The sequence below is a fragment of the Oncorhynchus nerka genome, linkage group LG28, assembly GCF_034236695.1.
Source record: "Oncorhynchus nerka isolate Pitt River linkage group LG28, Oner_Uvic_2.0, whole genome shotgun sequence".
Taxonomy (NCBI): Eukaryota; Metazoa; Chordata; class Actinopteri; order Salmoniformes; family Salmonidae; genus Oncorhynchus; species Oncorhynchus nerka.
The window spans coordinates 22,924,484-22,950,714 of record NC_088423.1 but is presented as its reverse complement, the minus strand read 5'-3'; the positions used below and the strand labels follow the sequence as shown (position 1 = coordinate 22,950,714).

At 42.9% G+C, this 26,231-nt stretch overlaps 3 protein-coding genes across 8 annotated transcripts in view; 1 reads left to right on the top strand and 2 right to left on the bottom strand.

Moving 5' to 3' along the window:
• Window positions 1-287: 287 nt before the first annotated feature.
• Window positions 288-5,873, top strand: lrrc59 (leucine rich repeat containing 59). Its single transcript, XM_029640161.2, has 8 exons — window positions 288-496; window positions 781-891; window positions 1,165-1,224; window positions 2,096-2,254; window positions 3,232-3,336; window positions 3,628-3,700; window positions 4,724-4,918; window positions 5,017-5,873. The coding sequence occupies exons 2-8, from the start codon at window positions 793-795 to the stop codon at window positions 5,355-5,357; spliced, it is 1,032 nt and encodes a 343-aa protein (XP_029496021.1). The 5' UTR covers window positions 288-496; window positions 781-792; the 3' UTR covers window positions 5,358-5,873.
• An 82-nt stretch (window positions 5,874-5,955) lies between these two features.
• On the bottom strand, window positions 5,956-9,090 carry nat9 (N-acetyltransferase 9 (GCN5-related, putative)). Of its 3 annotated transcripts, none has more exons than XM_029640163.2 (7): window positions 9,025-9,090; window positions 8,573-8,665; window positions 8,094-8,203; window positions 7,735-7,875; window positions 7,513-7,572; window positions 7,282-7,376; window positions 5,956-6,983 (listed from the first exon to the last, which is right to left on the bottom strand). In XM_029640163.2, exons 2-7 carry the CDS (start codon window positions 8,647-8,649, stop codon window positions 6,822-6,824), a joined length of 645 nt encoding a protein of 214 aa, XP_029496023.1. In that variant the 5' UTR covers window positions 8,650-8,665; window positions 9,025-9,090; the 3' UTR covers window positions 5,956-6,821. The 3 variants fall into 3 exon arrangements, with proteins under 3 accessions (XP_029496023.1, XP_029496022.1, XP_029496024.1); XM_029640162.1 differs by lacking the exon at window positions 9,025-9,090 and adding an exon at window positions 8,860-9,018; XM_029640164.1 differs by lacking the exon at window positions 9,025-9,090 and adding an exon at window positions 8,860-9,018 and having other exon boundaries at window positions 8,573-8,661.
• Window positions 9,091-16,849: 7,759 nt separating this feature from the next.
• The window catches only part of eme1 (essential meiotic structure-specific endonuclease 1), a 15,816-nt gene continuing 6,434 nt past the window's right edge, over window positions 16,850-26,231 (bottom strand). For 2 of the 4 annotated variants that reach the window (XM_065012702.1, XM_065012703.1), the window contains 6 exons: window positions 25,285-25,374; window positions 20,192-20,313; window positions 19,719-19,863; window positions 17,841-17,956; window positions 17,510-17,699; window positions 16,850-17,414 (listed from right to left, as the gene is read on the bottom strand). In XM_065012702.1, the coding sequence (XP_064868774.1) occupies window positions 17,238-17,414; window positions 17,510-17,699; window positions 17,841-17,956; window positions 19,719-19,863; window positions 20,192-20,313; window positions 25,285-25,374 (840 nt within the window). In that variant the 3' untranslated portion in view covers window positions 16,850-17,237. The remainder of the gene's footprint in view (window positions 17,415-17,509; window positions 17,700-17,840; window positions 17,957-19,718; window positions 19,864-20,191; window positions 20,314-25,284; window positions 25,375-26,231) is intronic. The other 2 variants (XM_065012704.1, XM_065012705.1) reach the window with 2 other exon arrangements.

The following is a 26,231-nucleotide window of genomic DNA, read 5'->3' as shown; positions in this document are numbered from 1 at the left end:
GATTGGGTTAAATGCGGAAGACACATTTCAGTTAAAGGCATTCAGTTGTACAACGGACAAGGTATCTCCCTTTCAATCACTATAGAAAAAGTACTTATGTTACCCAACTTTGTTCCTGGTTATAATAAACTGTGTGCTTTTCATGTCATTTTTCAACTAAATAATTGTATTGTAGACTATGCTAAACATAAAAATAAACCTCCTGTGTGTGTTGGTGTGAGAGACTTGCCAGTTGCTCCTCCAAAGCTGTAGGTGGCGATAATGCTCTGAAATGTCGCGTCATTGCCCCACCGCCAACTGGACTGCGAGTTCAATCAATGACGTGGATTTTTCATTGTAACAACTAACGCCACACAAATGATATTTGTCAGCGATTTAATTGCACTGTACGAATATTTTGCCAACTGTCTTTAAAGTAGAGATTCGTGTAGTATTTATTAGTAGGAATATACGGTTTGAGACGCTTGAAAACGGTTGTGATATCGCAGTGTAACATGTGAGTACTTTGACTAACGTTACCAAGAAAAGGTTACTTTGCTGTGGTGTCACTGTAGCGACCAACAAAAGAAAGTCAATTTGCAGCTAACTAACGTTACTCAGTTTAGCTAAGAAGTGATTACAACGACAGTAAAATAATAACATTGCAACAACGTAGTTTACGTTAAATAGCTTGTTGGCTAGGTGGGCTACAGCAGCTAGCAAACCATAATCACCATGTCAGTTAGCTAGTCTATTAGCTATGAAAGTTTCTGTTGACAAAATCGTGTGTATTCTCCCCAGCCAAAACTCAGGATGAGTAAAAACAAGGTGTTGAATCTGAAGGACAAAATCGATGGCAACGAGATGGATCTGAGTCTCTGTAACCTCACTGAAGTTCCTGTTAAAGAATTAGTAGGCCCACAACGACACACACATTACCTTTATAAAGCCATATATTGTAGGCAACAGTGGAAGCTGGTGGAATGAGCTACAGGAGGACAGGCTCATTATAATGGCTGGAATATGACAAATGGAATGGAGTCAAACATGTGGTTTCCATGTGTTTGATACATTCCATTTATTCCAATCAATCCATTACAATGAGCCTGTCCTCCTTTAGCTCCTCCCACAAGGCGCAACTAGTATGGAATAGTCATGTTGTCATACACTTGTGTGTGTTTTCAGGCTGCCTTCCCTAAAGTCACAGTCCTGGACCTGTCCTGCAACAATATCACCTCCCTGCCTGTGAGTAACCTTGAGTTAACCTAGTCCCAAAGGTGGTGATTCTTTCCATTGTGTACAGCAAAGCCACATACATTTACATAGAAAAAACAATGTATGCGAGAAAGGGCGGTGGAAACACCTTAATGCCCAAATATTGATATAATAACCATCATATAGAAGCAAACTTGAAGTCACGCGATGACATTTGTGTGGTCCTCCCAGTATGAAGCATGCAGTTTATTAGGCTTCAGATAAAATATGTGATGATGAACTTCACAGGATGGTGAAAGTGCACGGTGATGAGTTTGTTGCTCCTTTCCAATAAATATCAAGGGTCTTATTCTGGTGACATGATCGATCTATCTTTGGCAGCCGTTTGACAAATAAAAATAATCTCTTATCCATTATAATCTCATTTTGTAGGCTAGCCTACCAGCACTGTATCTGCGAGCTGTGGGCTATGCACACTTTCCAAGACCAGAGTGGGCACATTTGCTATTTAACGCAACAGTTTGTGACAAAATTATCGGTAGAGTTGGAAACACATTGAACTTTTTATTTGGTACCTGAAAATGTATACGATTTAAAGTACCTATTATGTGCACTACGTCATCACATACTGCTTTTTATCCGCAACAAGTCAATTTGGTGGTAACACACCACTGGTGGGAAAATGTGCATATTGTGCATATACCCAGCTGGATGGTCAAGGAGTTGTACTATAATGAAGTAAAGGAGGAGAGAAGACGCATAGGGGGTAGCAGAAGTAGTGTACAGTACCTTGAGTGTTGAACTTGTGCAGACATTCCACTGTCTCCTGTCAGTGGATCATTGCAATAGGAGTGGAGAGATGATTATTACTGTACATAACAGTATGTGTGTGTGTCTCCAGCTGGAGTTCTGCAGCCTGAGTCACTTGGTCAAGGTGGACCTTAGTAAGAACCTCATGACCGTTCTACCTGATGATCTGGGTCGCCTTGGCAACCTGCAACACCTGGACCTGTACAACAACAAGCTGACCATTCTGCCTGTCAGCTTCTCCCAGCTCAAGGTGGGTAACAACACACACACTAGGGCTGGGAATTGCCAGGGACCTCACAATACTAAACCGTATCTAATCACTGAACATAACATTTTTAATGGGGAAGCATGTTTCACCATTGTAACCCATGTTACAGAAAGACACAGATAATGAAAAATATCTGAATAATAAAATATAGTTAGTTCCCATCATCACCAAGCTCTTCTAGAGTAATAGTTATAGCAGGCAAACTACAGCACAATATAAGGCCCATGTTCATTGATGCAATTCTGCTGGAAATAAGTTGGACTAAGAACTAGAGAGAATGTATTCAAAGCAATCACCAGTTCCAACTAATTGGGCAGAATGTGTGTATGTGGAAATGCTGCTGACTTGGCAAAATTAGTTGGTGATGACTTACATTTCTCATGTAAATAAGAGGAAAAATAGACCTTTCCCAAACATCAGTGTACAGACAGCCCAGAGAACCTGCTTATGCAACCATTTGATTGTGGTAACGTCTCAAGCCAGAGGGGCATAGTGTTCCCATGCTCCAATACAAGCTTCAAATGATGCGCTGGTATGAAAAACATTCACCCCGTGTCCCTCTATTCTCCTGGCATTTTCAACACTATTATTCATAAACAACATCATCATTAGTATCGTAATCTGCTTAATTCTAAACATTAGTAAAGCCCTGGGAATAAACTTTGAATCCGACCATCAACAGTAGGAAAGGATAACTAATCAACCAATTATAACGTTTTACAACAATCAGAAATGTCTATTGTTAGTTCATTACAAACAGGTTTAAAAACATTGAGTCATACTTTCATGTCCAAGACTATACAGTCAACTCTACAATAAGGATAAGCCAGCTATCTTTCAACTCTGTAAACTTAGTAAACTCCAACATGACCACAGTGGCATATGGACAGAGGTTGAAGACAGAAAAAAATTCACACAATCTCAACAGGCTTATTTTTTGTTGTTGTGTGTGTGTGTAGAACCTGAAGTGGCTGGATCTAAAGGACAACCCTCTGGAAATCAACCTGGCGAAAGCTGCAGGAGACTGTCTGGATGAGAAACAGTGTAAACAATGTGCTGCCAGGGTAAGACTGGGAGGGAGGCGGTGGGAAGGGAGGCAGAGGGAAGTAGAGGGGATTCCACAACTCTTGGAGGACAATGGAAGTTGATAATAAAGCTTATTCATTGTTAAAAGAAGCAGAGGGAGGTAGGGAGGAAAAGATGGACTGAGGGAGAGAATAAGAGGTAGGAAGGGAAGTAGAGATGAAGAAATGAGAAATTAAGGGAGAATGGGGGAGGAAGGATATGTTGGGACAGACTAGGGTTATTTGGTTCCAGCATGGTGCAATATCATTTAGACTACAATATGATTGTAGGTTCTCCAGCACATGAGGATCCTTCAGGACGAGGTGGACAAAGAGAGGGAGCGGCGCTTCCTAAAGGACAAAGGTGGGTATTACAATGCAGGTGCCAGTGGTTAGTCAACCTAGGTCTGTGTCCAGAATGACACCCAATTCCTTATGTTGTGCAGTACTTATGACCAAAGCATAGTGCACTACTTTTGACCAGAGCCCTATGTAGGGAATAGGCTGCCATGTCCTGCCCTAGTGGCTATGGGTTCGCTCGTGTTATTTCATAGTGTTTTAACATTGTTATCGCAGAGCAGCTGATATTACTGACTATATAGCTTTCCATGCTTATAGTGTGGAATTTGATTAAATTCAAAAAACATTATTATTCCTCACTGGGTAATCATTGAATGAGACAAAACGTTAACGGAAGCCGCGGGGCAGGAACACCTGCTCTTTCCATGACATGGACTGACCAGGTGAAAGTGATATGATATCACCTGTTAAATCCACTTCAGTGTAGATGAAGGGGAAGAGACTAAAGAGGTTAAAGACGGATTTTTAATCCTTGAGAGAATTGAGACATATTGTGTGTGCCATTCAGAGGGTGAATGGGCAAGACAAAATATTTAAGTGCCTTTGAATGGGGTATGGTAGTAGGTGCCAGTCGCACCAGTTTGAGTGTGTCAAGAACTGCAACTATGCTGGGTTTTTCATACTCAATAGTTTCTTGTGTATATCAAGAATGGTTCACCTCTCAAAGGACATCCAGTCAACTTGACACAAGCATTGGAGTCAACATGGGCCAGCATCCCTGTGGGAAGCATTGGAGTCAACATGGGCCAGCATCCCTGTGGGAAGCATTGGAGTCAACATGGGCCAGCATCCCTGTGGAACGCTTGACACCTCAAGAGTCCATGTCTCGACGAATTGAGGCTGTTCTGCGGGCAAAAGGCTGTGCAACTCAATATTAGGAAGGTGTTCCTAATGTTTTGTACACTCAGTACATTGAACATGATAGAAAGTGAACATCAAAGCTTAAGAGTTTCAATCTTGTTTGGGTTTGGGATATAAACTGATTGGCACAATCTGTTTTCTTTCGTCCATCCCTCCATCGCATTAGAACTGGAGAAGAAGAAAGAGACGAAGCAGAGAGAGAGGGAGGCGAAAGAGAAGGAGGCGCGTAAACGAGACAAGGCAGAGGAGAAGGAGAGGAAGAGGAAGGAGTACAACGCTCACATGGCTGCCTTGGCCATCCAGGAACAGAAGAATAAGAGAAAAGAGGAGAAGAAAAAGAGGAATGGACAGATAGCAGCAGGTATGCAATGGGCGTGTTCCAGGTTGTCCTTAATGTAGTCGTGCAGCTCACATGTTGACTACACAGCACACGTCACTTACTCCCATCTCTCTCTCCAGATAAGAAAGCAGCTGAATCCGCCCCCAAAGCCCGAAGACGCTCTCTTATTGGCCTGCTGTTCAAGCTCCTCCTGCTGGGATTAGCTGGCGTCGTGGGGGTGTGTCAACTAACGGGGCTAAAGGAGGAGGCAGTCTGTGTGCCAATCAATGTTGCTGTGGATGATGGCCTCTCCTGGGTCCGGGAACAGGAAGTAGATGTAAGAGTCAGAAAGCTGGTGGAGGAAGTGGATATCAGAGCCAGAGAGCTGCTGCAGAAACTGTCCTCTCTGGTGCCACAACTCCTGGAGCCGCTCGGAGTCGTACCCACGGCAACGGAACCCGTGGAAACAGTAGAAAACTGAGGATGAACTGACGAGAATGAAAAATGGACGATCAGCTTAAATTCCTATGGAATTGTCCTGTCATCGCTCCTGGTTTCCCCTGTTTTTAAACCAGTGGCTGTCTGCGTCAAAATTCACTTACACCCTAGTTCCCTACAGTATGTGACTCTAGTCCAAAATAGTGCACTATTAAAAAGGAATAGGGTGTGATTGGAGACTTGCCCTGTGACACATGCACACTCCCAAGTCAACTCCCAGCCACTGTAGATCTTGATATTGAATGCCAGTACCACCTATGATGGAAATGCACTTGCCTAATAGAGAGCAAGATGAAGCAACGATATACTGCTTATACCTGTCCCATTCCTTTCAAGTCTACACTGGTGCACAGGGTGTAAAAGGTGGGGGTTAATTGGGCAATAGTGACAGGCCCCTCCTGTTCATCTTAGATCTGGGGTTAATTGGCTACACTCTTTTGTAATGCGTCACCTCTGCTCAAGGACTGTTAACATTAATAAATGGCTATAAGCTTGAGAATGGTCTTTGTTTAGAGACGTGTACATGAGAATGGAGCATCATGGCATGCCTCAGTTGATGGAATCAATGGAAAACCCATAAATATAATTGGGGGAAAAACCTCTTACCACTTTGGCAATTTTAATATCTACATAGTACATTTGTAGAGTTACAAAACACTGACAAACAACCTTGGACAGCAAATATACGTTTCTGTAAAAATAAAAGACGTAAGACACTTGACACGATTGGAATAGGTAGATGACTACTGACTACAAGCTCTACAATACATTATCATCCAAGCAAAATACAAATAACTTTGTCCCATTATATGGGTGAAAACTGTACTTCTGAACAGTGTTTCTGACAGGGCGTATCACCATCAGAAAATCTACTGTGCTCTGTGGAGTCTAGATAGCAAGCGTGAATAGAGTTCAGGGAGTCGTTTTTAGACCCACCGAGTAGCCATTAACTATTATTATGGTTATTAAATTTGAGGCCTGGAGTTTTCCCCGGCCATGTATAAACAACACAAAGTTCCGTTCAACGGTAGCCTATAGCAGCCACAGGCCATGGGGTCCTTCGCCCAATTAAACTCTCCATTCCAGGTATTCGACTGTACCCAGAATGCCTTTGTCTGACAGGAGGAAGTTGCCCCTAAGCGCCGATCTAAGGTCAGTCTTACATTCCCTCCCTAATGGTTAAGATTGGGGGAGGGGGTGCTGATCCTAGATCTGTGCCTAAGCGCATCTTCTACCAAAGCCAAATTCTGTTTCTTCTCCTCGAAGTGTGCACCTGTACACTGCCCCTCCCCCTATGGATTTAAAAGGAATGGACAGATGTAGGAAATGTGTTAAAGTCCCTCTAGTCTAACCCATGATTACACCCATCCAATGCTTTCTAAATGAGAGGGGAGTGAATGAACGCACACTTCGGGAAGGAGGGTAGCGAATCTGTAGCAGCAGTGGTTCACAGGGTGGCGAGTGACGATGTCACTTCCTGCCGGCTGTCCCGGTCCTTCCTGTACTCTCTCTCCTGCATGAAGGCCATGTCCCCCAGCAGCCGGGTCCGCACTGCCTGGTCCACCGTCATGCCCAGGGTGACCTCCCGGAACACCTCGCTCACTGACAGCTGCAGGGGGCAGAAGTCAAGGGCTAGGGGTTAGGGTGAATATACAGCTACAAGCGTATCATACTTTGGAAAAGACCTAGAGAAATGAGGTACTCTGACTGCATATACAATAAATACACTTGAACAATTTCAGTGTTTTCAATGTAGCCTTTGAGTTGGGGAAACTGAGCTGATATACAGAGCTATAATAATCCCTCTTTAAATAACTAAAGTAAGGATGACCAACATATTTCAGTTGTTTATAAAGGTTTCCCCTAGTAGGGGATGTGATTAACACCACATATAAAACCCTGCTTACCTCGTGGAAGTGGAACCTTTTGAACATGGCAATGCTGACTTTGTTGTCCAGACCGATCTTTGCCTCAAACTTCCGGATCCCAAGTTTGGTCACCCCTGACAACGGAACACAGCACGGCTGTTGCTATGGCAGCACAATCACAATGTTCCAAAACCCTGATTCTAAATTCCAAACGTTTTAAAATCTCAATATTAATCTAAATTTATGTCATAGTGAAATATCTGTACGTACCATAGCAGATCATCATCCGTGTGACCTCTTTTCCCAGGCCTTTGCCTCTGTAACTGGGCTCTACACAGGACATGCAAAAGCTGTGTGACTGATACAAAACCAGGAGTATGTGACCAATTATATGAATTGACAAACTGAGTACAAACAAGGAACGAGTGAAATTGTGCACCCTTGTTGTAGCATGTTTATTACACATTTATTATAGGTGTATGTGTGTGTGACCTGCGATCATGATCTCCAGCTCAGCGAGGGAGGAGTCACTGGGGTCCGTCAGGAAGATGTTGACATCTCCCACCATGCACTGCTCTTCCTGTACGGCAGGGTCCGCCCACCGTTGTTTATCCAGGATGATGAAGGTGCACTCTGAAAAACAGAGTTTGGGAATCAAAACAAGAAACTAAAAAAATGTATTTTAAAATCCCCTTTACTGGGTCAAGACCCTACATTACATGAAACATTCATGAGAGAGAGAGCAAGACAGAGTGACTACAATAAGGGCGTTAAAGTGTAGAGACCATCCTAAAGAGCGCCTTAAAATACCACAGCTTGTGTGTGTGTGAGAGTGTATGACGAAGGCTCACTGTCATCATCCTCCCTCCAGCTCCTCTGCATGTCATACTCCTGCTCTAGAGTCAGCGGCTCAGATGCAGTCAGCTGCTGCAGCTCAGGACAGCCCATCCACTGGTGGTACCTGTCATGGAGAGGTAGATAAGATACATGGAGAGGTAGATAAGATACATGCACAGGTCACGGGTGCAGAAAGGGACAGGTAGATCAGGATCAGGAGAGCTGATCCACGGGTAGTAGCTGCAACCACACAGACGGAAAACAGGTAGATAAAAGGTAAATGGTGAAAAACAGATGCAGGTAAATAATGTATAAGTGCAAGCCTATACAATAAACTACTGCTAGTTATTACATTCTGCAACAACAGAACGTAATCTTTGTATAGGATGCAACAAAACAAACACAATGAATACGTGATTTCACGACTAGAATAAGCAATTACAGCGGGACAATCAATGACAGTGAATTGAACCAATTACATTTTTTTTCCTACCTGGGTACATGATCTGCGTTGTAAGGCACCAGTACGACGCTTTTCCCCTCCAGTAAGGTATCTTCGTTTATTCTCATGATGAGTGTTACCTGACTGACACGACAGGCGACACAAACATAAGCTAACGTTAGTTATCTAGCTAACTATCCGTCTGCTATGGATAATTGTATGTTATTTGCTGACAAAGCATTTATTTGGATTTTCTTTCGTTGGAACAGCTAGCTAGAGACAACTTCACAAGCTAGCTATTCATTCATGTCAGCAAAACTAGGCAGCTAGCTACTTACTAGCTAAGTAGACGTAATCTCATTGGCATTTGTTAGATATGCAGGTGATGAGATCTTTCATGAGAGACTTTCCATAACGAAATCTGTGCCATGTTGTCATGTTTTAGTAGCTAACGTTACAGTTGTCAGTTTTCTAGCTAGCTAGCTAACTAACTGGCTACTTACCTCTGAAAAAATAGCTACTTCCTTATTCTTCTTCTATTATATCATGGCGGTCCGCAAACATACGTTTAAGGTGCATGCCGCCACCTACTGTTCTGGAGTGTGCGATCAATCATGGCTGCAGTCCAAACTCTAGGGCTGCATTCCAAACACTTAAAAAGACACACCCTATCCCCTCAGCCCTCGAATGAAGTGGACACGTCTGATTTGAGGGCCGAGGGCTATCGACTTTTGAGTTTGAAATGCAGCCTAAGGTTGTGTTTCAAAGTCATAAAAGACACACCCTCGTCCACTTACCCTCACCTTATGCCCTTTGGGGAAACCCCGCGGGCCATATTTTAATATGATAACTGACGATCAATGGGCACCACTGTTGTAGGTAAATCGACCCTGCTTACAAGAAGTTTAGATAGCTGGCCAGTAGACTAACACGCAATGTAAAAAATTTAAAAAATGCTGACATGGGCTAGTTGAGTGACTGTCGATACATTGTCGATACATTTCAAAATTACACATTGCATATTCTATTACTCTAACTCTCAACAGTAAGTTAAGACCCCGACTAAGTAACTAAAAAATAAATAAATTGGGCCCAGGCCTACATAAGGGCGCCCTGCAGCCGCAAATGTATTACAAATAATAGACAGAAATACCTTATTTAAGTAAGTAAATATCCTTTGCTGTGAGACTCAAAATTGAGCTCAGGTGCATGCTGTTTCCATTGATCATCCTTGAAGTCCACCTGTGGTAAATTATATTGATTGGACATGATTTGGAAAGGCAGACACCTGTCAACTGTCCTGCTAAACCAAGCCATGAAGTTGAAGGAATTGTCGTAGAGCTCCGAGACAGGATTGTGTCGAGGCACAGATCTGTGGAAGGTCCCCAAGAACACAGCGGCCTCCATCATTCTTAAATGGAAGAAGTTTGGAACCACCAAGATTCTTCCAAGAGCTGGCCGCCTGGCCAAACTGAGCAATCGAAGTAGAAGGGCCTTGGTCAGGGCGGTGACCAAGAACCCGATGGTCAGTCTGACAGAGCTCCAGAGTTCCTCTGTGGATATGGGATAACCTCCCAGAAGGACAACCATCTTTGCAGCACTCCACCAATCAGGCCTTTACACTAGAGTGGCCAGATGGAAGCAGATAATTAGGCCTACACATTATACCTTGCCATGCACTGCATTCTTCTGCTGCAACTCCATCATAGTCCTTCTCTGCATGCATCTCCAACACATTTGTAGTTTAAATTATGCTATTACTGGCCTATTGTAGCCTGTTTTCAAATATTAGATTTTGCTTTGGCATTGGACGTGGGAACAAGAAGAACCCTTTTTTCCCCATTTGGATTTGTTTACACATCAAGGATATCCATACACAATGTGTCTTCAACTACCTCTGGAGGTGGTAGTCTAATCACAATCAGATCACAATATGTCTTTTGATTGTCAACACCTGTCGAGAAATGTGTACACAATCAGAATGTGGCCAACATCAGTACAATGGACGCATGTTAGAACCAGGTATAAATGGGGCTAGGTAGTATGCAATCAAATATTTATTTAAAAAAAAAATATATATATATTTCACTTTAGAAATGTGAAGTAGGTAGTCTAATTTAATAACTGTTTTGGTCACTCTCCACCCTCTTCATTGGCATGCAAGGTACTAGAAGCTGATTGGCTTAAATCATAAATATGCTAAACATATTAGCATATGTGGATTCGACAATTGATAAAAAAAAAGTGTAATTATCGATATAAACAAATCACATTTTTATATCAGTTTTTGATATATATAATTCCAAATATTGATATCAATAATGACATTTTATATATAAAATTACAATTATTGATACATTTGAATTGTCAAAATCAAAAATGAGTTTCTCCATTGAATCCTAATAAAAAAAAAATGTGTATCAACAATTATTTATATATATATATATATACAGTGGGGAGAACAAGTATTTGATACACTGCCAATTTTGCAGGTTTTCCTTCTTACAAAGCATGTAGAGGTCTGTAATTTTTATCATAGGTACACTTCAACTGTGAGAGACGGAATCTAAAACAAAAATCCAGAAAATCACATTGTATGATTTTTAAGTAATTAATTTGCATTTTATTGCATGACATAAGTATTTGACCTATGGGATTGGTGTGTCCCCCGTGAGACAGATGAGCTAACGTAGGCTAATGTGATTAGCATGAGGTTGTAAGTAACAATAATATTTCCCAGGACATAGACATATCTAATATGGGCAGAAATGTTTAATTCTTGTTCATCTAACTGCACTGTCCAATTCACAGTAGCCATTACAGTGAAAGAATACCATGCCATTGTTTGAGGAGAGTGCACAATTAAATAAACCAATTAGGCACATTTGGGCAGTCTTGATACAACATTTTGAACAGATAAATGGTTCATTGGATCAGTCTAAAACTTTGCACATACACTGCTGCAATCTGGTGGCCAAAATATAAATTGCACCTGGGCTGGAATAATACATTACGGCGTTTATCTTGCATTTGAAAGATTATTGTAAAAAATAAAATGATTTAACCAGATCTAATGTGTTATTCACCTACACTAATTTCACATTTCCACAAACTTCAAAGTGTTTCCTTTCAAATGGTATCAAGAATATGTATATCCTTGCTTCAGGTACTGAGCTACAGGCAGTTAGATTTGGGTCTGTAATTTTAGGCGAAAATGGAAGAATATTAATTAAGGTCAGTTTAGCCTAGGGCTCGTTCAGGAAGCAATGTTTTGGAACGTTCAGAAGAAATGGACTTTGTTGAACTAACATGGCTCTCTGACATGTAAAAATAAGATATCAGGTCAGCTCTATTCTTGGAATTTCTATCTGCAGCGTTCACCATTTGGCTACTGATCGTGGCTCTCGTGTTGACTGTAGTGTGTGATGACTTGTCTTTATGTCCACAGAGGAGGAGGTCCAGGGTCTACTAAGTAAATGTGAGTATTTCCTAATTTGATACAGATGGTTCGATTGTAGCCAATGACATGATGTCTTGGGAGCTAGTTTCGCAAAGTCAGCGAGGTTGCCTTCCTGAGACCTGAAGTACTATCGCCCCTGACCAATAAATGCTTTGGTGGTAAGCTACAGGGTCCTGATGCTAGCAATACTAGTTAAGACCTTTAGGAAATCATGTCTGTTATCAACCCATGGAGGTCTGGATTTGGAGTCACAATCAAAATTAAAGTGGAAAACCACACTACAGGCTGATCCAACTTTGATGTAATGTCCTTAAAACAAGTCAAAATTATGCTCAGTAGTGTGTGTGGCCTCCACGTGCCTGTATGACCTCCCTACAACACCTGGGCATGCTCCTGATGAGGTGGCGGATGGTCTCCTGAGGGATCTCCTCCCAGACCTGGACTAAAGCATCCGCCAACTCCTGGACAGTCTGTGGTGCAACGTGGCGTTGGTGGATGGAGCGAGACATGATGTCCCAGATGTGCTCAATTGGATTCAGGTCTGGGGAACGGGCGGGCCAGTCCATAGCATCAAAGCCTTCCTCTTGCAGGAACTGCTGACACAGTCCAGCCACATGAGGTCTAGCATTGTCTTGCATTAGGAGGAACCCAGGGCCAACCGCACCAGCATATGGTCTCACAAGGGGTCTGAGGATCTCATCTCGGTACCGAATGGCAGTGAGGCTACCTCTGGCAAGCACATGGAGGGATGTGCGGCCCCCCAAAGGAATGCCACCCCACACCATGTCTGACCCACCGCCAAACCGGTCATGCTGGAGGATGTTGCAGGCAGCAGAACGTTTTCCACGGCGTCTCCAGACTCTGTCACGTCTGTCACATGTGCTCAGTGTGAACCTGCTTTCATCTGTGAAGAGCACAGGGCGCCAGTGGCGAATTTTCCAATCTTGGTGTTCTCTGGCAAATGCCAAATGTCCTGCACGGTGTTGGGCTGTAAGCACAACCCCCACCTGTGGACGTCGGGCCCTCATACCACCCTCATGGAGTCTATTTCTGACCGTTTGAGCAGACACATGCACATTTGTGGCCTGCTGGAGGTCATTTTGCAGGGCTCTGGCAGTGCTCCTCCTTGCACAAAGGCGGAGGTAGCGGTCCTGCTGCTGGGTTGTTGCCCTCCTACGGCCTCCTCCACGTCTCCTGATGTACTGGCCTGTCTCCTGGTAGCGCCTCCATGCTCTGGACACTACGCTAACAGACACAGCAAACCTTCTTGCCACAGCTCGCATTGATGTCCCATCCTGGATGAGCTGCACTACCTGAGCCACTTGTGTGGGTTGTAGACTCCGTCTCATGCTACCACTAGAGTGAAAGCACCGCCAGCATTCAAAAGTGACCAAAACATCAGCCAGGAAGCACAGGAACTGAGAAGTGGTCTGTGGTTATCACCTGCAGAACCACTCCTTTATTGGGGGTGTCTTGCTAATTGCCTATAATTTCCACCTGTTGTCTATTCCATTTGCACAACAGCATGTGAAATGTATTGTCAATCAGTTTTGCTTCCTAAGTGGATAGTTTGATTTCACAGAAGTGTGATTGACTTAGAGTTACATTGTGTTGTTTAAGTGTTCCCTTTATTTTTTTGAGCAGTGTATATCACCTCCCCTGTCTGATATCTTAACTTTATGCCACAAAAATCTATGTGGTAAATATACATTATTTTGTGTAACAGTATCTGCTGAAGGGTCATATGATGAATCATATAAAGACCAGAAGCTCCATAAACAACCTGTTTAGGTGGTACATTACTCCCTTTTTACTCTTCTCTCACTCTCTCCTGCAAAATGAAATCTCCTGAAAAGACAAGCCCAGGAACCCCTAAAAGTTTCTAAAATGTAATTTAATATACACACACACTTATGGATGCAAGTATACACACATGCAGACATGCACACAAGCTCATAGCTTTCAATGTTAATGAAATTATTTCTGATTTCTAGGGCAGCTGAAAGAGAACGTGATCATTGAAAGGCTTTTTTGTCTCTCCTGTCAGATGCCTGTGAGCTCACAATACATTATGATCGGTCTATCTGAGGGGAACAAGGTGGCATGGGGGGGAGCAGAACACATCCATGGTATGGTCACAGGTTTACCCACAAGAGGCAGGTGCTGTCTGAGCCGATGTTACTGGGAGGCAGAGTGGAGTGAGGGAAGATGTACCGTGGCAGTGACATATACGTTTGCAGACAACAGTAAGCCTGATTACCAACAGTGACGAGACAGCCTACAGGGAGGTGGTGAGGGCCCTGGCGGAGTGGTGCCAAGAAAATATCCTCTCCCTGATTGTCAACAAAATTAAGGAGCCGATTGTGGACTTAAGGAAACAGCAGAGGGAGCACACCCCTATGGGACCGCAGCGGAGGTGGAAAGCTTCAAGTTCCTTGGTGTACACATCACTGACAATCTGAAAATGGTCCACCCATACATTGTGGTGAAGAAGGAGCAACAGCGCCTCTTCAACCTCAGGAGGCTGAAGAAATTCGGCCCCTAAAAACCTCAGAAACTTTTAAAGATGCACAATTGAGAGCATCCTGTCGGGCTATATCACCGCCTGGTACGGCAACTGCACCACCCACAACCACAGGGCTCTCCAGAGGGTAGTGCGGTCTGCCCAACGCATCACCGGGGGCACACTGCCTGCCCTCCAGGACACCTACAGCACCTGATGTAACAGGAAGGCCGAAATGATCATCATGGACATCCACCACCCAAGCAAGGGCCTGTTCAACCCGCTATCATCCAGAAGGCGAGGTCAGTACAAGTGTATCAAAGCTGGGACCGAGAGACTGAAACAGCTTATATCTCAAGGCCATCTCTAGCCGGCTAACACCCGGCGCCTTCTTGAGACCGCCCACAACCGTAAGGCTCTCCAGAGGTTAGTGAGGTCTGCACAACGCATCACCGGGGGCAAACTACCTGCCCTCCAGGACACCTACACCACCCGATGTCACAGGAAGGCCATAAAGATCATCAAGGACAACAACCACCCGAGCCACTGCCTGTTCACCCCGCTATCATCCAGAAGGCGAGGTCAGTACAGGTGCATTAAAGCAGGGACCAAGAGACTAAAAAACAGCTTCTATCTCAAGGCCATCAGACTGTTAAACAGCCCCCACTAACATTGAGTGGCTGCTGTCAACACACTGACTCAACTCCAGCCACTTTAATAATGGGAATTGATGGAAAATGTATCACTAGCCACTTTAAACAATGCTACTTAATATAATGTTTACATACCCTACATTACTCATCTCATATGTATATACTGTACTCGATACCATCTACTGCATCTTGCCTATGCCGTTCTGTACCATCACTCATTCATATATCTTTATGTACATATTCTTTATCCTTTTACACTTGTGTGTATAAGGTAGTAGTTTTGGAATTGTTAGGTTAGATTACTCGTTGTCGGAAGTAGAAGCACAAGCATTTCGCTACACTCGCATTAACATCTGCTAACCATGTGTATGTGACAAATAAATTTGATTTTTGACCTTAGAGCCTGCTGCACTATAGAAATGGAATCACTGGTCACTTTAATAATGGACCACGTCAATTTAATAATGTTTACATACTGCTTTACTCATCTCATGTATATACTGTATTTTAGTCAATGCTCATCCTAATATTTATTTCTTAATTCCATTCTTTTACTTTTAGATTTGTGTGTATTGTTAGATACTACTGCACTGTTGAAGCCAGGAACACAAGCATTAAGCTGCTAAATATGTGTTTGTGACACCTGCTAAATATGTGTATGTGACCAATAAAATTTGATTTGGTTTGATATAAAAGGAATCAGCCAGTGGGGATGGAATAATTAAGCTGTGCTTGGAAACAATGACAACTCCTGGTCTCTGACTAGTAGTTAGTGTCAGGCACAACAAGTATGCGCACATCCCAGAACTCATACCCCAGCTCCAACAGAGTAAGAGTATCTGGACTGGACAGCTGGCATTTTGTCTTTCTACAGTGTCTTCTCTGACACACTGACCCATCTGTACACATTCGAGCCCCTCTAACCAACATTTGTGGTTGATTCAGTGACTTTGCGCCAGATAGCCAATACTGCACAATTTAATACGGCACTTCACCCCCTCCCCCCAATACATGTGTAAATGTGGTATTTTAAATAGTGCCTTCCTGTATTATACTCATGCTACACAATGTATTCTATTCTACGGAGCCATTTACTACGTTCGTATCCTTATCTTTTATTATTCTTATAGTTGTTGCATTGTCAAGAAGGAACCTGCAAGTAAGAATTTCATTGGACAGTATATACACCATGTGTATCCTGTACATACAGACAACTTTAAACTAGAGTAGCCTCATGTGTCCTGGAGGAACACCTGACCTGAGTATTCAGAGTTACAATCTTCTGTGAACTCTCAACTCTACCAGATAAATACTCACATAACTTTCTACACTGGAGTCACTAATAAACCATGTACTGTTAATTAATATTTTTGCAAGTACTTGACAAGGAACATTTGATCTTTTCCCCTGATATTTCCCCTTTTCATTGTAACATTGTTGTAATTCTGAAATAAACCACAAAACACCTTTTTTTCTCTCTTTTTTTTTTTTTAGAAACTCTGATTTGATTTAGAGTTATTGTGGTGCTCTTGTCTAAACTTGTGAATGTACCTAATCGAAAGATAGGGAAAAGTTTAGAAACAGCAAAAAAAGAGCAGCAGAGACAACTCACTAGTCTTATTTAAAGTACAGGTTTCTCTAACCCACTTGTGTGCTTATGTAATGTAGGTGGTGTCTATTATTGACTATCTATTTTGGTCAAAATCCCATGATTGTATTAGACGCTTTAATAAAATAAAAAAGTATATTACAAACCAAGGTGGATGTCATAAAACGGTACACTATCCAAATCAACATTGAAATCCAAATGTCACTGTGCTCCATAGTTCACGGGGTGTATTTCAAACTTGTTCCTGAGGACCCACATATGTGTTTCAGCCCCGAACTAACATGTCTGACTCAATGGATTAGACAATCACAAAGTCCTTGATTAGTTGAATGAAGTGCGTTAGTGCGGAGCTGGAGCAAAAGCCTGCACATCATATAGGTCCCCAGAGGCAGGGCTGAAGACCAGTGATGAAGAACAGATTTAAAACATCAGTCCAACTCCACTCTTCCACTACTGAGGTCACTGGTCAGATGCATGACACCATAAAAGGGTCAAAGCATGGAGTCCAGGGTCTGCTGGGGCTCTGATGATGTCATCACCAGGCAGAGACGCTTGGAGAGCTCAGGACCAACCCGGCGAGTTGTGGAAGTCACGCCCTCCCCTCTGCGAATCAGGAGGTCCGATAGCAGTGACAGTTTCTCACGCTCTGACTTGCACCGACTGTACGCCTGCCAACGACATCACAATGCGGAGAGCAATTGCGAGATTCAGTGTGGGGAAAACACATGCTGTATGTGTGTGTACGTATTATGTGTGGTTTTACCTGGTTGAGTAGCTGTGGAGAGGGGTAGGCAGCGAGGATGGCAGAGGCCATATCTTGGCTGACTCTGTTCAGCTGCTGGATCTGTCTCTTCCAGACCTGCAGCAGTCCTTTCCCAGCCTTGTCCACTTTCTGGCCTCCAGCCCACTCGCTCTCCAGGTAGAACGAGAAGCCTGTCTTCTCCCTCTCTCGTCTGGAGACAGACACGCACACAAAATATATGAGATGTTACTCCCTTACAACTCTGCATAGCTGTATATTGTAATGACTTACTGATTGAGTGGTTCTATATTGAAATTACACAGTTGACCATTTATCACAGCAGCTCACTCACTTGAATGGGGCCTCAGCTACTGCTTTGGTTGCCATGGCAATGTGGTCAGAGAAATCCTTCCAAGTGGACAGGAAATGCACCTGAACCCCTGTGTGTAGCTGCAGGTGTACCACGGCCTGATGGGATGGATGTTGGAGGACCAAGAGACTGTTACAGAGGTACTTTGGAAAACTGTCACACAAGTGTCCTACATGACATGAAGCATGTAGGCTTACCTTTACTCCATACAAGTGGACATGGGTGTGCAGGGGCGTCATACACCCCGATACAGAGCATCACTTAATGCGCCCGACATAATATTGTGTAGTCGGACCATTCTAGTGCAGACTCTAGCACAGGAGAATAAATGTTTTTTGATGACAAAATCAAAACAGGCCTGAGCTGTGCTTCGGGCTGCAGCAGCGGTGTGTAAATCATGAGGGAACCAAGCCAGGGAAAAAAAGCCATATTACAACTTATGTTGTGATAATTGCATTGTTAAGGCTACTCTATACCCATTAGAAATGCATTCATATGCCACCGTTATATACAGTGTACAAAACATTTGGAAAAACTTCCTAATACTTTGTTGCACCCCTTTTGCCCTCTGAACAGCATTAGGGCATGGACTCTACAATGTATAGAAAGCGTTCCACAGGGATGCTGGCCCATGTTCACTCCACTGCTTCCCACAGTTATGTCAAGTTGGCTGGATGTCCTTTGGGAGGTGGACCATTCTTGATACACACAGGAAATTGTTGCGCATGAAAAGTCCAACAGCGGCACAGTTCGTCACACTCAAAACATTGCACACACACAATCCATGTCTCAAGGCTTAAAAATCCTTATTTAACCTGTCTCCTCCCCTTCATCTACACCAGGGGTGGGCCACCCCCCTTTTGAAGGACCTCTGATCAATCCTCCCCTCCTCCCTGAACGCAACATGTAAAGTGTTGGTCCAATGTTTCATGAGCTGAAATAAAAGATCCCAGAAATGTTCCATACTTACAAAAAGATGTTTCAAGTTTAGAGTGAGCTATCGTAATCACACCTCTTTCACCCCAGCTGCCAAACTAGCCCTTATTCAGATGACCATACTAAACTGGTCATCTCTGTAAACCTGAAGCAAGACCCTCTGGTTGATGCTTAGTTATAAAACCCTCTTAGGCGTCACTCCCCCCTATATGAGATACCTACTGCAACCCTCATCCTCCACCTACAACACCCGTTCTGCCAGTCACATTCTGTTAAAGGTCCCCAAAGCACACACATCCCTGGGTCGCTCCTCGTTTCAGTTCGCTGCAGCTAGCGACTGGAACCAGCTGCAACAAACACTCAAACTGGACAGTTTTATCTCCATCTACATTCAAAGACTCCATCATAGACACTATTACTGACAAATGTAGGGTTGCTTCGGGTGATGTATTGTTGTCTCTACCTTTTTGCCCTTTGTGCGGTTGTCTGTGCCTAACAATGTTTGTACCATGTTTGTGCTGCTGCCATGTTGTGTCGCTACCATGTTGTTATCATGTTGCTACCATGCTGTGTTGTTGCCATTCTGTTGCTGTCTTAGGTATCTCTTTATGTAGTGGTGTGACGTCTCTCTTGTTGTGACGCGTGTTTTGTCCTAATTTTCTTATTTTTAATCCCAGCCCCCATTCCTGCAGGAGGCTTTTTGCCTCCTGGTAGGCCTTCATTGTATATAAGAATTTGTTCTTAATTGACTTGCCTAATTAAATAAAGGTTAAATAAAAATAAGTAAGTAACCTTGTCCGAGACAGATCAGCCCTTAGTTGAGTTGGTTTCAAAGACTAAAAACTTTCTCAAGTAGTATTTGCAAAGACAATTCCACACACTATATTGTCAAATGATTACCAGCTGCTAATCATGACAACCCACCTCCTCTACCTCAACTCGAGACACCTTGGGCAGTGCATCACCTTCATCTTTCTTCCTCCTCTTTTTCACTGCCCCCTTTACTGCTGCTTGCTCATCCCCCAGGACCGCATCCCGGAACTTCTTCTGATTCTGGGATTTCTGGGATCTGTAGGTAAAACAATGTTTTTGGGGGCAAAATTGAGGACTTTTATGTAACACAGCTTGACGAAGTTTGATGATTCTACAAGAGACACTTTTCCTTCCTCCAAGTCACACTTATTTGAAATGCTAACACTTTATAATAACTTCTAGCAATAAACCATTTAATTATGAATGCTTAATTAAAAAAAATAATAAATCAAAAATGCTTTATAAACCTATTAGAAATACCCCCAAGTGGACGGTGGCATAGTACCTTGTCCCTACATAATGCACTTTGTAGGCAATATGGTGCCATTTGGGACACAGACCACATCCCTCTCCAGCCCCCTCACCTGAAGTATTTCTCCAGGTCTATGACCACCAGACTGGGGGTCCTGCCAGAGTTGCGAGCCTGCAGACCCAGGGTCCAGGAGGTCAAAGAGGCACTACAGTCTGCACCTCCACCCCTCTGTTCCTGGGTAACATACAGACAGGGAGGAGTGAGGGAGGTCAGAATGTAGTCACAGTGTATTGCCTAATAGTTGTAAAAGTGTCCTGGATTGATGCAATTATTATCAACAAAAGTGTTGAGACGGCAACGGTTGTTTTGTGTATTTTTTTACGCATGTTTAGCATGAAATACTGTACATCAATGTGTGACTATGCCTTTTTCGTTGTTGTTATTGTTGCTCGACAACAAGGTATTTTAAGCAATAAGGCCAGAGGGGGTGTGGATTCTGGCCAAAATACCACAGCTAAGGGCTGTTAAGCACAACGCAACGTGGAGTGCCTGCATACCAATGTAATTAGAGCAGTAAAAATACATTCTCATATCAGTGGTATGCGGGTCTGATATCACAGCTTTCAGACAATCAGCATTCAGGGCTCAAACCACTAATGTTTATAAATCAGCAATATGCTACAACAAAACATGCGAATATGCTCTTCCGGGTCATTGTCAATGGTGAGCCCATGTCAGCATTTTAGGATGTTTTGTTGTAGCCTCTGTAAGCTTTTCACTCATCATTATTCATGATACATTCATGGTTTTCCATAAATCATGGCATTATCAAGATTAATTTAGAACTGTTCAAAAACATGTTCTTCTCTTACTTGAATAGAAAATGGCACAAGACATTATTCACCATTCAATTCTGGTCGGGCAAATCATAACCCACAACAAGAAAAAACTGCAAATGCATCCAAGGAGTTTGTAGAATTACAAGCTTGATGTAGTCATTGCATGCAAGGAATATGGGACAAAATAATCCATTTGACTACTTTCATACACTTTATTTAGCTCATTAATCTAGAGGTTCACATACTTTTTCTCACAAAGAAAGTGAATGTTGGATCAATTTGCTCAATAAAGAAATTAAAAAGTATAATTGTTTTTGTGCCATTTGTTTAAAATCAGATACACTTCATCTATACTCAAAAAAAGAATTAAAGCAACATAAAGTGTTGGTCCCATATTTCATGAGCTGAAATAAAAGATCCCAGAATTTTTTCATTTGCATAAAAAGCTTATTTCTTTCAAATGTTTGGCACAAACTTGTTTAAATCCCTGTTAGTGAGCATTTATCCTGATTCAAAATAATCCATCCACCTGACAGTTGTGGCATATCAATACGGTGATTAAATGGCTTGATCATTACACATGTGAACCTTGTGCTGGGGACAATAAAAGGCCAATCTAAAATGTCTCAAGTTGAGGGAGCGTTTAATGTCATACTGACTGCAGGAATGTTCACCAAAGCTGTTGCCAGGGAATTTAATGTTAATTTCTCTACCATAAGCCGCCTCTCCAACATTGTTTTAGAGAATTTGGCAGTATGTCCAACAGGCCTCACAACCGCAGACCATGTGTAACCACGCCAGCCCAGGACCTCCACATCCGGCTTCTTCACCAGTGTGGGATCGTCTGAGACCAGCCACCTGGACAGCTGATGAAACTGTGGGTTTGCACAACTGAATAATTTCTGCACAAACTGTCAGAAACGGTCTCAGGGTAGCTCAGCTGCGTGCTCATCGTCCTCAGCAGGGTCTTGACCTGACTGCAGTTTGGCGTCGTAACCAACTTTAGTGGGCAAATCCCGGTTTCAACTGTACCGGGAAGATGTCAGACAGTGTGTATGGCGTTGTGTGGTTGAGCGGTTTGCTGATGTCAACATTGTGAACAGTGTCCCATGTTGGTGGTGGGGTTATGATTTGGGCAGGCATATGCTACGGACAACGAACACAACTGCATTTAATCAATGGCAATTTATTTGCACAGAGATACCGTGACGAGATCCTGAGGCCCATTGTTGTGCCAATTATCCGCCGCCATCACCTCATGTTTCAGTATGATAATGCACGGCAGTATGTCGCAAGGATCCGTACATAATTCCTGGAAACTGAAAATGTCCCAGTTCTTCCATGGCCTGCATTCTTACCATTGAGCAAGTTTGGATGCTCTGGATCTATGTAGACAACGGCATGTTCCAGTTCCCGCCAATATCCAGCAACTTAGCACAGCCATGGAAGCGGAGTGGGACAACATTCCACGAGCCAGTATCAACAGACTGATCAACTGTATGCAAAGGAGATATGTCGCCCCAATCCTTTTTTTTAAAAGTATCGGTCACCAACAGGTGTATTCCCAGTCATGTGAAATCCATAGATTATGGTCTAATGAATTTAATTCAATTGACTGATTTCCTTATATGAACTGTAACTCAGTAAAATCATTCAAATTGTTGCATTTATATTTTTGTTCAGTGTATTAGTACATTTTAGGTCAAATGTAGGCAGAATGAAAGAAAATGCTGAAGTTTTCAAACTTTCTCTAAGCACTATATGCATATAATGGTATGTACATACATTGTGGATAGTATATTAATAGAAAAGGTGTGTACAGCTGTAGTTATATAGGATGAGCCTTGACTAGAATACAGTATATACAGATGAAGTGGGTAAAAAACAGCATGTAAACTTTATTAAAGTGACCTGTGTTCAATGACTATGTAACAATTTGTAAAGTCAAAACAATTTCAATGTTTGAGGGAAAAAATGCATTCATCTTTAGATCAGAGTTGTAGTTGTACTGACTAACACAGTGCCTTCAGAAAGTATTCACACCCTGACTTATTCCACATTTTGTTGTGTTACAGCCTGAATTCAAAATTGAATAAATTATATTTTCTCACCCATCTACACACAATACCCCACAATGACAAAGTGAAAACATGTTTTAATCGAACATGAAATACTGAAATCTAATTTACATACAGTACCAGTCAAAAGTTTGGACACACCTACTCATTCAAGGGTTTACCATTTTCTACACTAACGTTCAAAAGTTTGGGGTCACTCAGAAATTCTTGTTTTTGAAAGAAAATTTAAAAATTGTCCATTAAAATAACATCAAATTGATCAGAAATACAGTGTAGACATTGTTAATGTTGTAAATGACTATTGTAAATGGAAATGGCAGATTTTTAGGCGTACAGAGGCCCATTACCAGCAACCGTCGCTCCTGTGCTCCAATGGCACGTTGTGTTAGCTAGTCCAAGTTTATAATTTTAAAAGGCTAATTGAACATTAGAAAACCCTTTTGTAATGATGTTAGCACAGCTGAAAACTGTTGTCCTGATTAAAGAAGCAATAAAACTGGCCTTCTTTAGACTAGTTAAGTATCTGGAGCATCAGCATTTGTGGGTTCGATTACAGGCTCAAAATGGCCAGAAACGTGGCCTCCCGGGTGGCGCAGTGGTCTAAGGCGATGCAGTGCTAGCTGTGCGTGAGATTCTGGGTTCGAGCCCAGGCTCTGTCGCAGCCGGGAGGCCAATGGGGCGGCGCACAATTGGCCCAGCGTCGTCTGGGTTAGGGAGGGTTTGGCCGGCAGGGATATCCTTGTCCCGTCGCGCAATAGTGACTCCTGTGGCGGGTCGGGCGCAGTGCACGCTGACCAGGTTGCCAGGTGTACGGTGTTTCCTCCGACCCATTGGTGCAGCTAGCTGTGCATTGTGTCAAGAAGCAGTGCGGCTTGGTTGGGTTGTGTTTCGGAGGACGCATGTCTCTCGACCTTCGCTTCTCGAGTCCGTTGCAGTGATGAGACAAGACTGTAACTACTACCAATTGGATAACACAAAATTGGGGGGGAGGATACAAATAAATAAAATGGCCAGAAACAAAGACCTTTCTTCTGAAACTCGTCAGTCCTTTCTTGTTCTGAGAGAAATTGCCAAGAAACTGAAGATCTTGTACAACGGTATGTACTACTCCCTTCACAGAACAGCGCAAATTGGCCCTAACCAGAATAGAAAGAGGAGTGAGAGGCCCCAGCACACAAATGAACAAGTACATTAGTGTCTAGTTTGAGAAAGACGCCTCACAACTGGCAGCTTCATTAAATAGTACCCGCAAAACACCAGTCTCAACATCACCAGTGAAGAGGCGACTCTGGGATGAAGGCCTTCTAGGCAAAGAAAAAGCCATATCTCAGACTGGCCAATAAAAATAAAAGATTAAGATGGGCAAAAGAAGACACTGGAACTCTGCCTAGGAGTTATTCTTAACTTATTTGCCATAAAAAAAGGGGTTGAATACTTATTGACTCAAGACATTTCAGCTTTTCATTTGGAAACATTTAGAAAAACATAATTCCACTTTGATATTGTGTGTAGGCCAGGGACAATTTTTTCCCAAATGTAATACATTTCTAATTCAGGCTGTATCAACAAAATATGGAAAAAGTCAGGGGGTGTGAATACTTCATGAAAGCACTGTACATAGGGCAGCAGTCTCTAAGGTGCAGGGTTGAGTACCGGGTGGTAGCCAGCTAATAACAGTGACTAAAGTTCAGGGCAGGGTACTGGGTAGAGGCTGGCTATTGTGTGTACACTGAGTGCTCTTTCAATGACAGACTGACCATGTGAATCCAGGTGAAAGATATGATCCCTTATTGATGTCACCTGTTAAATCCACTTCAATCAGTGTAGCTGAGGGAGAGGAGAGGTTAAAAATAAAAATAAATTAACCTTGAGACCATTGAGACATGGATTGTGTAAGTGTGCCATTCAGAGGGTGAATGGACAAGAAAATAGTTTTGAGTGTGCCAAGAACTGCAACGCTGCTGATTTTCACACAAACAGTTTCCTGTGTGTATTACGAATGGTTCAAACCCCATAGGACAGCCAGCCAACTTGACTACTGTGGGAAGCATTGGAGTCAACATGGGCCAGCATCCCTGTGGAACGATTGACACCTTGTAAAGTCCATGCCCCGATGAATTAAGGCTGTTCTGAGGGCAAAGGGGGGTGCAACTCAATGTTAGGAAGGTGTTCCTAATGTTTTGTACACTCTGTACACCCCTCCCCAACTAGCACATTCAAGCTAGTCAGCAGAAACAGGAAGTGGGATGAAACCATAGCCATGCCCAACCCAGAGAGGTGTCACTCACCTGAGTGTAGCTGTGGATCAGGTTGATGAAGTCATCAACAGATACTTGCATCACTGTGTGGGCCTCAGGGATACACAACACCTCACCTGTCTGAGAAGCAACAGAGATTAAGGGCTTTGATTTGCTTGTTCGACATAGATCAACCACTGCAGTCAGCGACTGCCAAGTGACTGATCTACAAATCACCTGGCATAATGAATAACTACTCGTTATTATTTGTACATCAGTCAATCAGAAAAAATGTACCCATAATGCATCACGGATTCAACACGACCACAAAAAGCTATGGGTTGAGTGTAGGGGTGTGAACGTTTAAAAGAGATTGGGATACATAACGTGAAGAAAAATCCCTAACCAAAAAACGTCCCCCCACATAATTAAAATCCCAGTGCAGTTTTCACAAAACATTATTTTCCGTGTAATAGCCTGACTAGACGATAGGCAATAAAGGCCTGGGGAAAGTTGTGTAATTTAAATGAAACCAGAGAGGAAGGGGCAAACTTTAGGCTACTTTGGTAAATTTGCAAGGCATTCAAGACAAACATTGCAAGATTCAGATTACCAGGACATATGCGCACCAGTTCTTTGTGCCTGCCCCCTCATTTCTCTCCCTCCCTCACCATGGCTCGCCTGGGGCATATTCAGTTGCAAACGTTTCGGAATGGAAGCAAACGGAGCAAAACCGGGAGGGACCTACCTTGAATTTGTCCAATAGAAACTCTTGTTTAAGTTGCAAACTGTTTGAACTAATGATTACAACCCTGCTCTTGCGTCCCTAATAATGTGAGTGTGTTCAGTTCAGTCTGTTGTGTGTAGAATATCCTCGCCTATTCATTGACGATAGACTCTGCTTTTTGCAGAAGTTGCAAGACATGGCAAGCCAAGAAATTGCAAGATACAGCATTCCATTTCGATAGATAGGCCTAGTGCACGAACTGCCTATACTG

Coding starts and splice junctions, on each gene's coding strand:
- lrrc59 (XM_029640161.2), top strand. CDS start 793: ATGAGTAAAAACAAGGTGTTGAATCTGAAGGACAAAATCGATGGCAAC. Junction 892..1,164: donor AAGTTCCTGTTAAAGAATTA/GTAGGCCCACAA, acceptor GTGTGTTTTCAG/GCTGCCTTCCCTAAAGTCAC. Junction 3,701..4,723: donor GCGCTTCCTAAAGGACAAAG/GTGGGTATTACA, acceptor CCATCGCATTAG/AACTGGAGAAGAAGAAAGAG.
- nat9 (XM_029640162.1), bottom strand. CDS start 8,888: ATGCCAATGAGATTACGTCTACTTAGCTA. Junction 8,204..8,572: donor AACGCAGATCATGTACCCAG/GTAGGAAAAAAA, acceptor TCTCCATGACAG/GTACCACCAGTGGATGGGCT. Junction 7,573..7,734: donor GCTGGAGATCATGATCGCAG/GTCACACACACA, acceptor TGTCCTGTGTAG/AGCCCAGTTACAGAGGCAAA.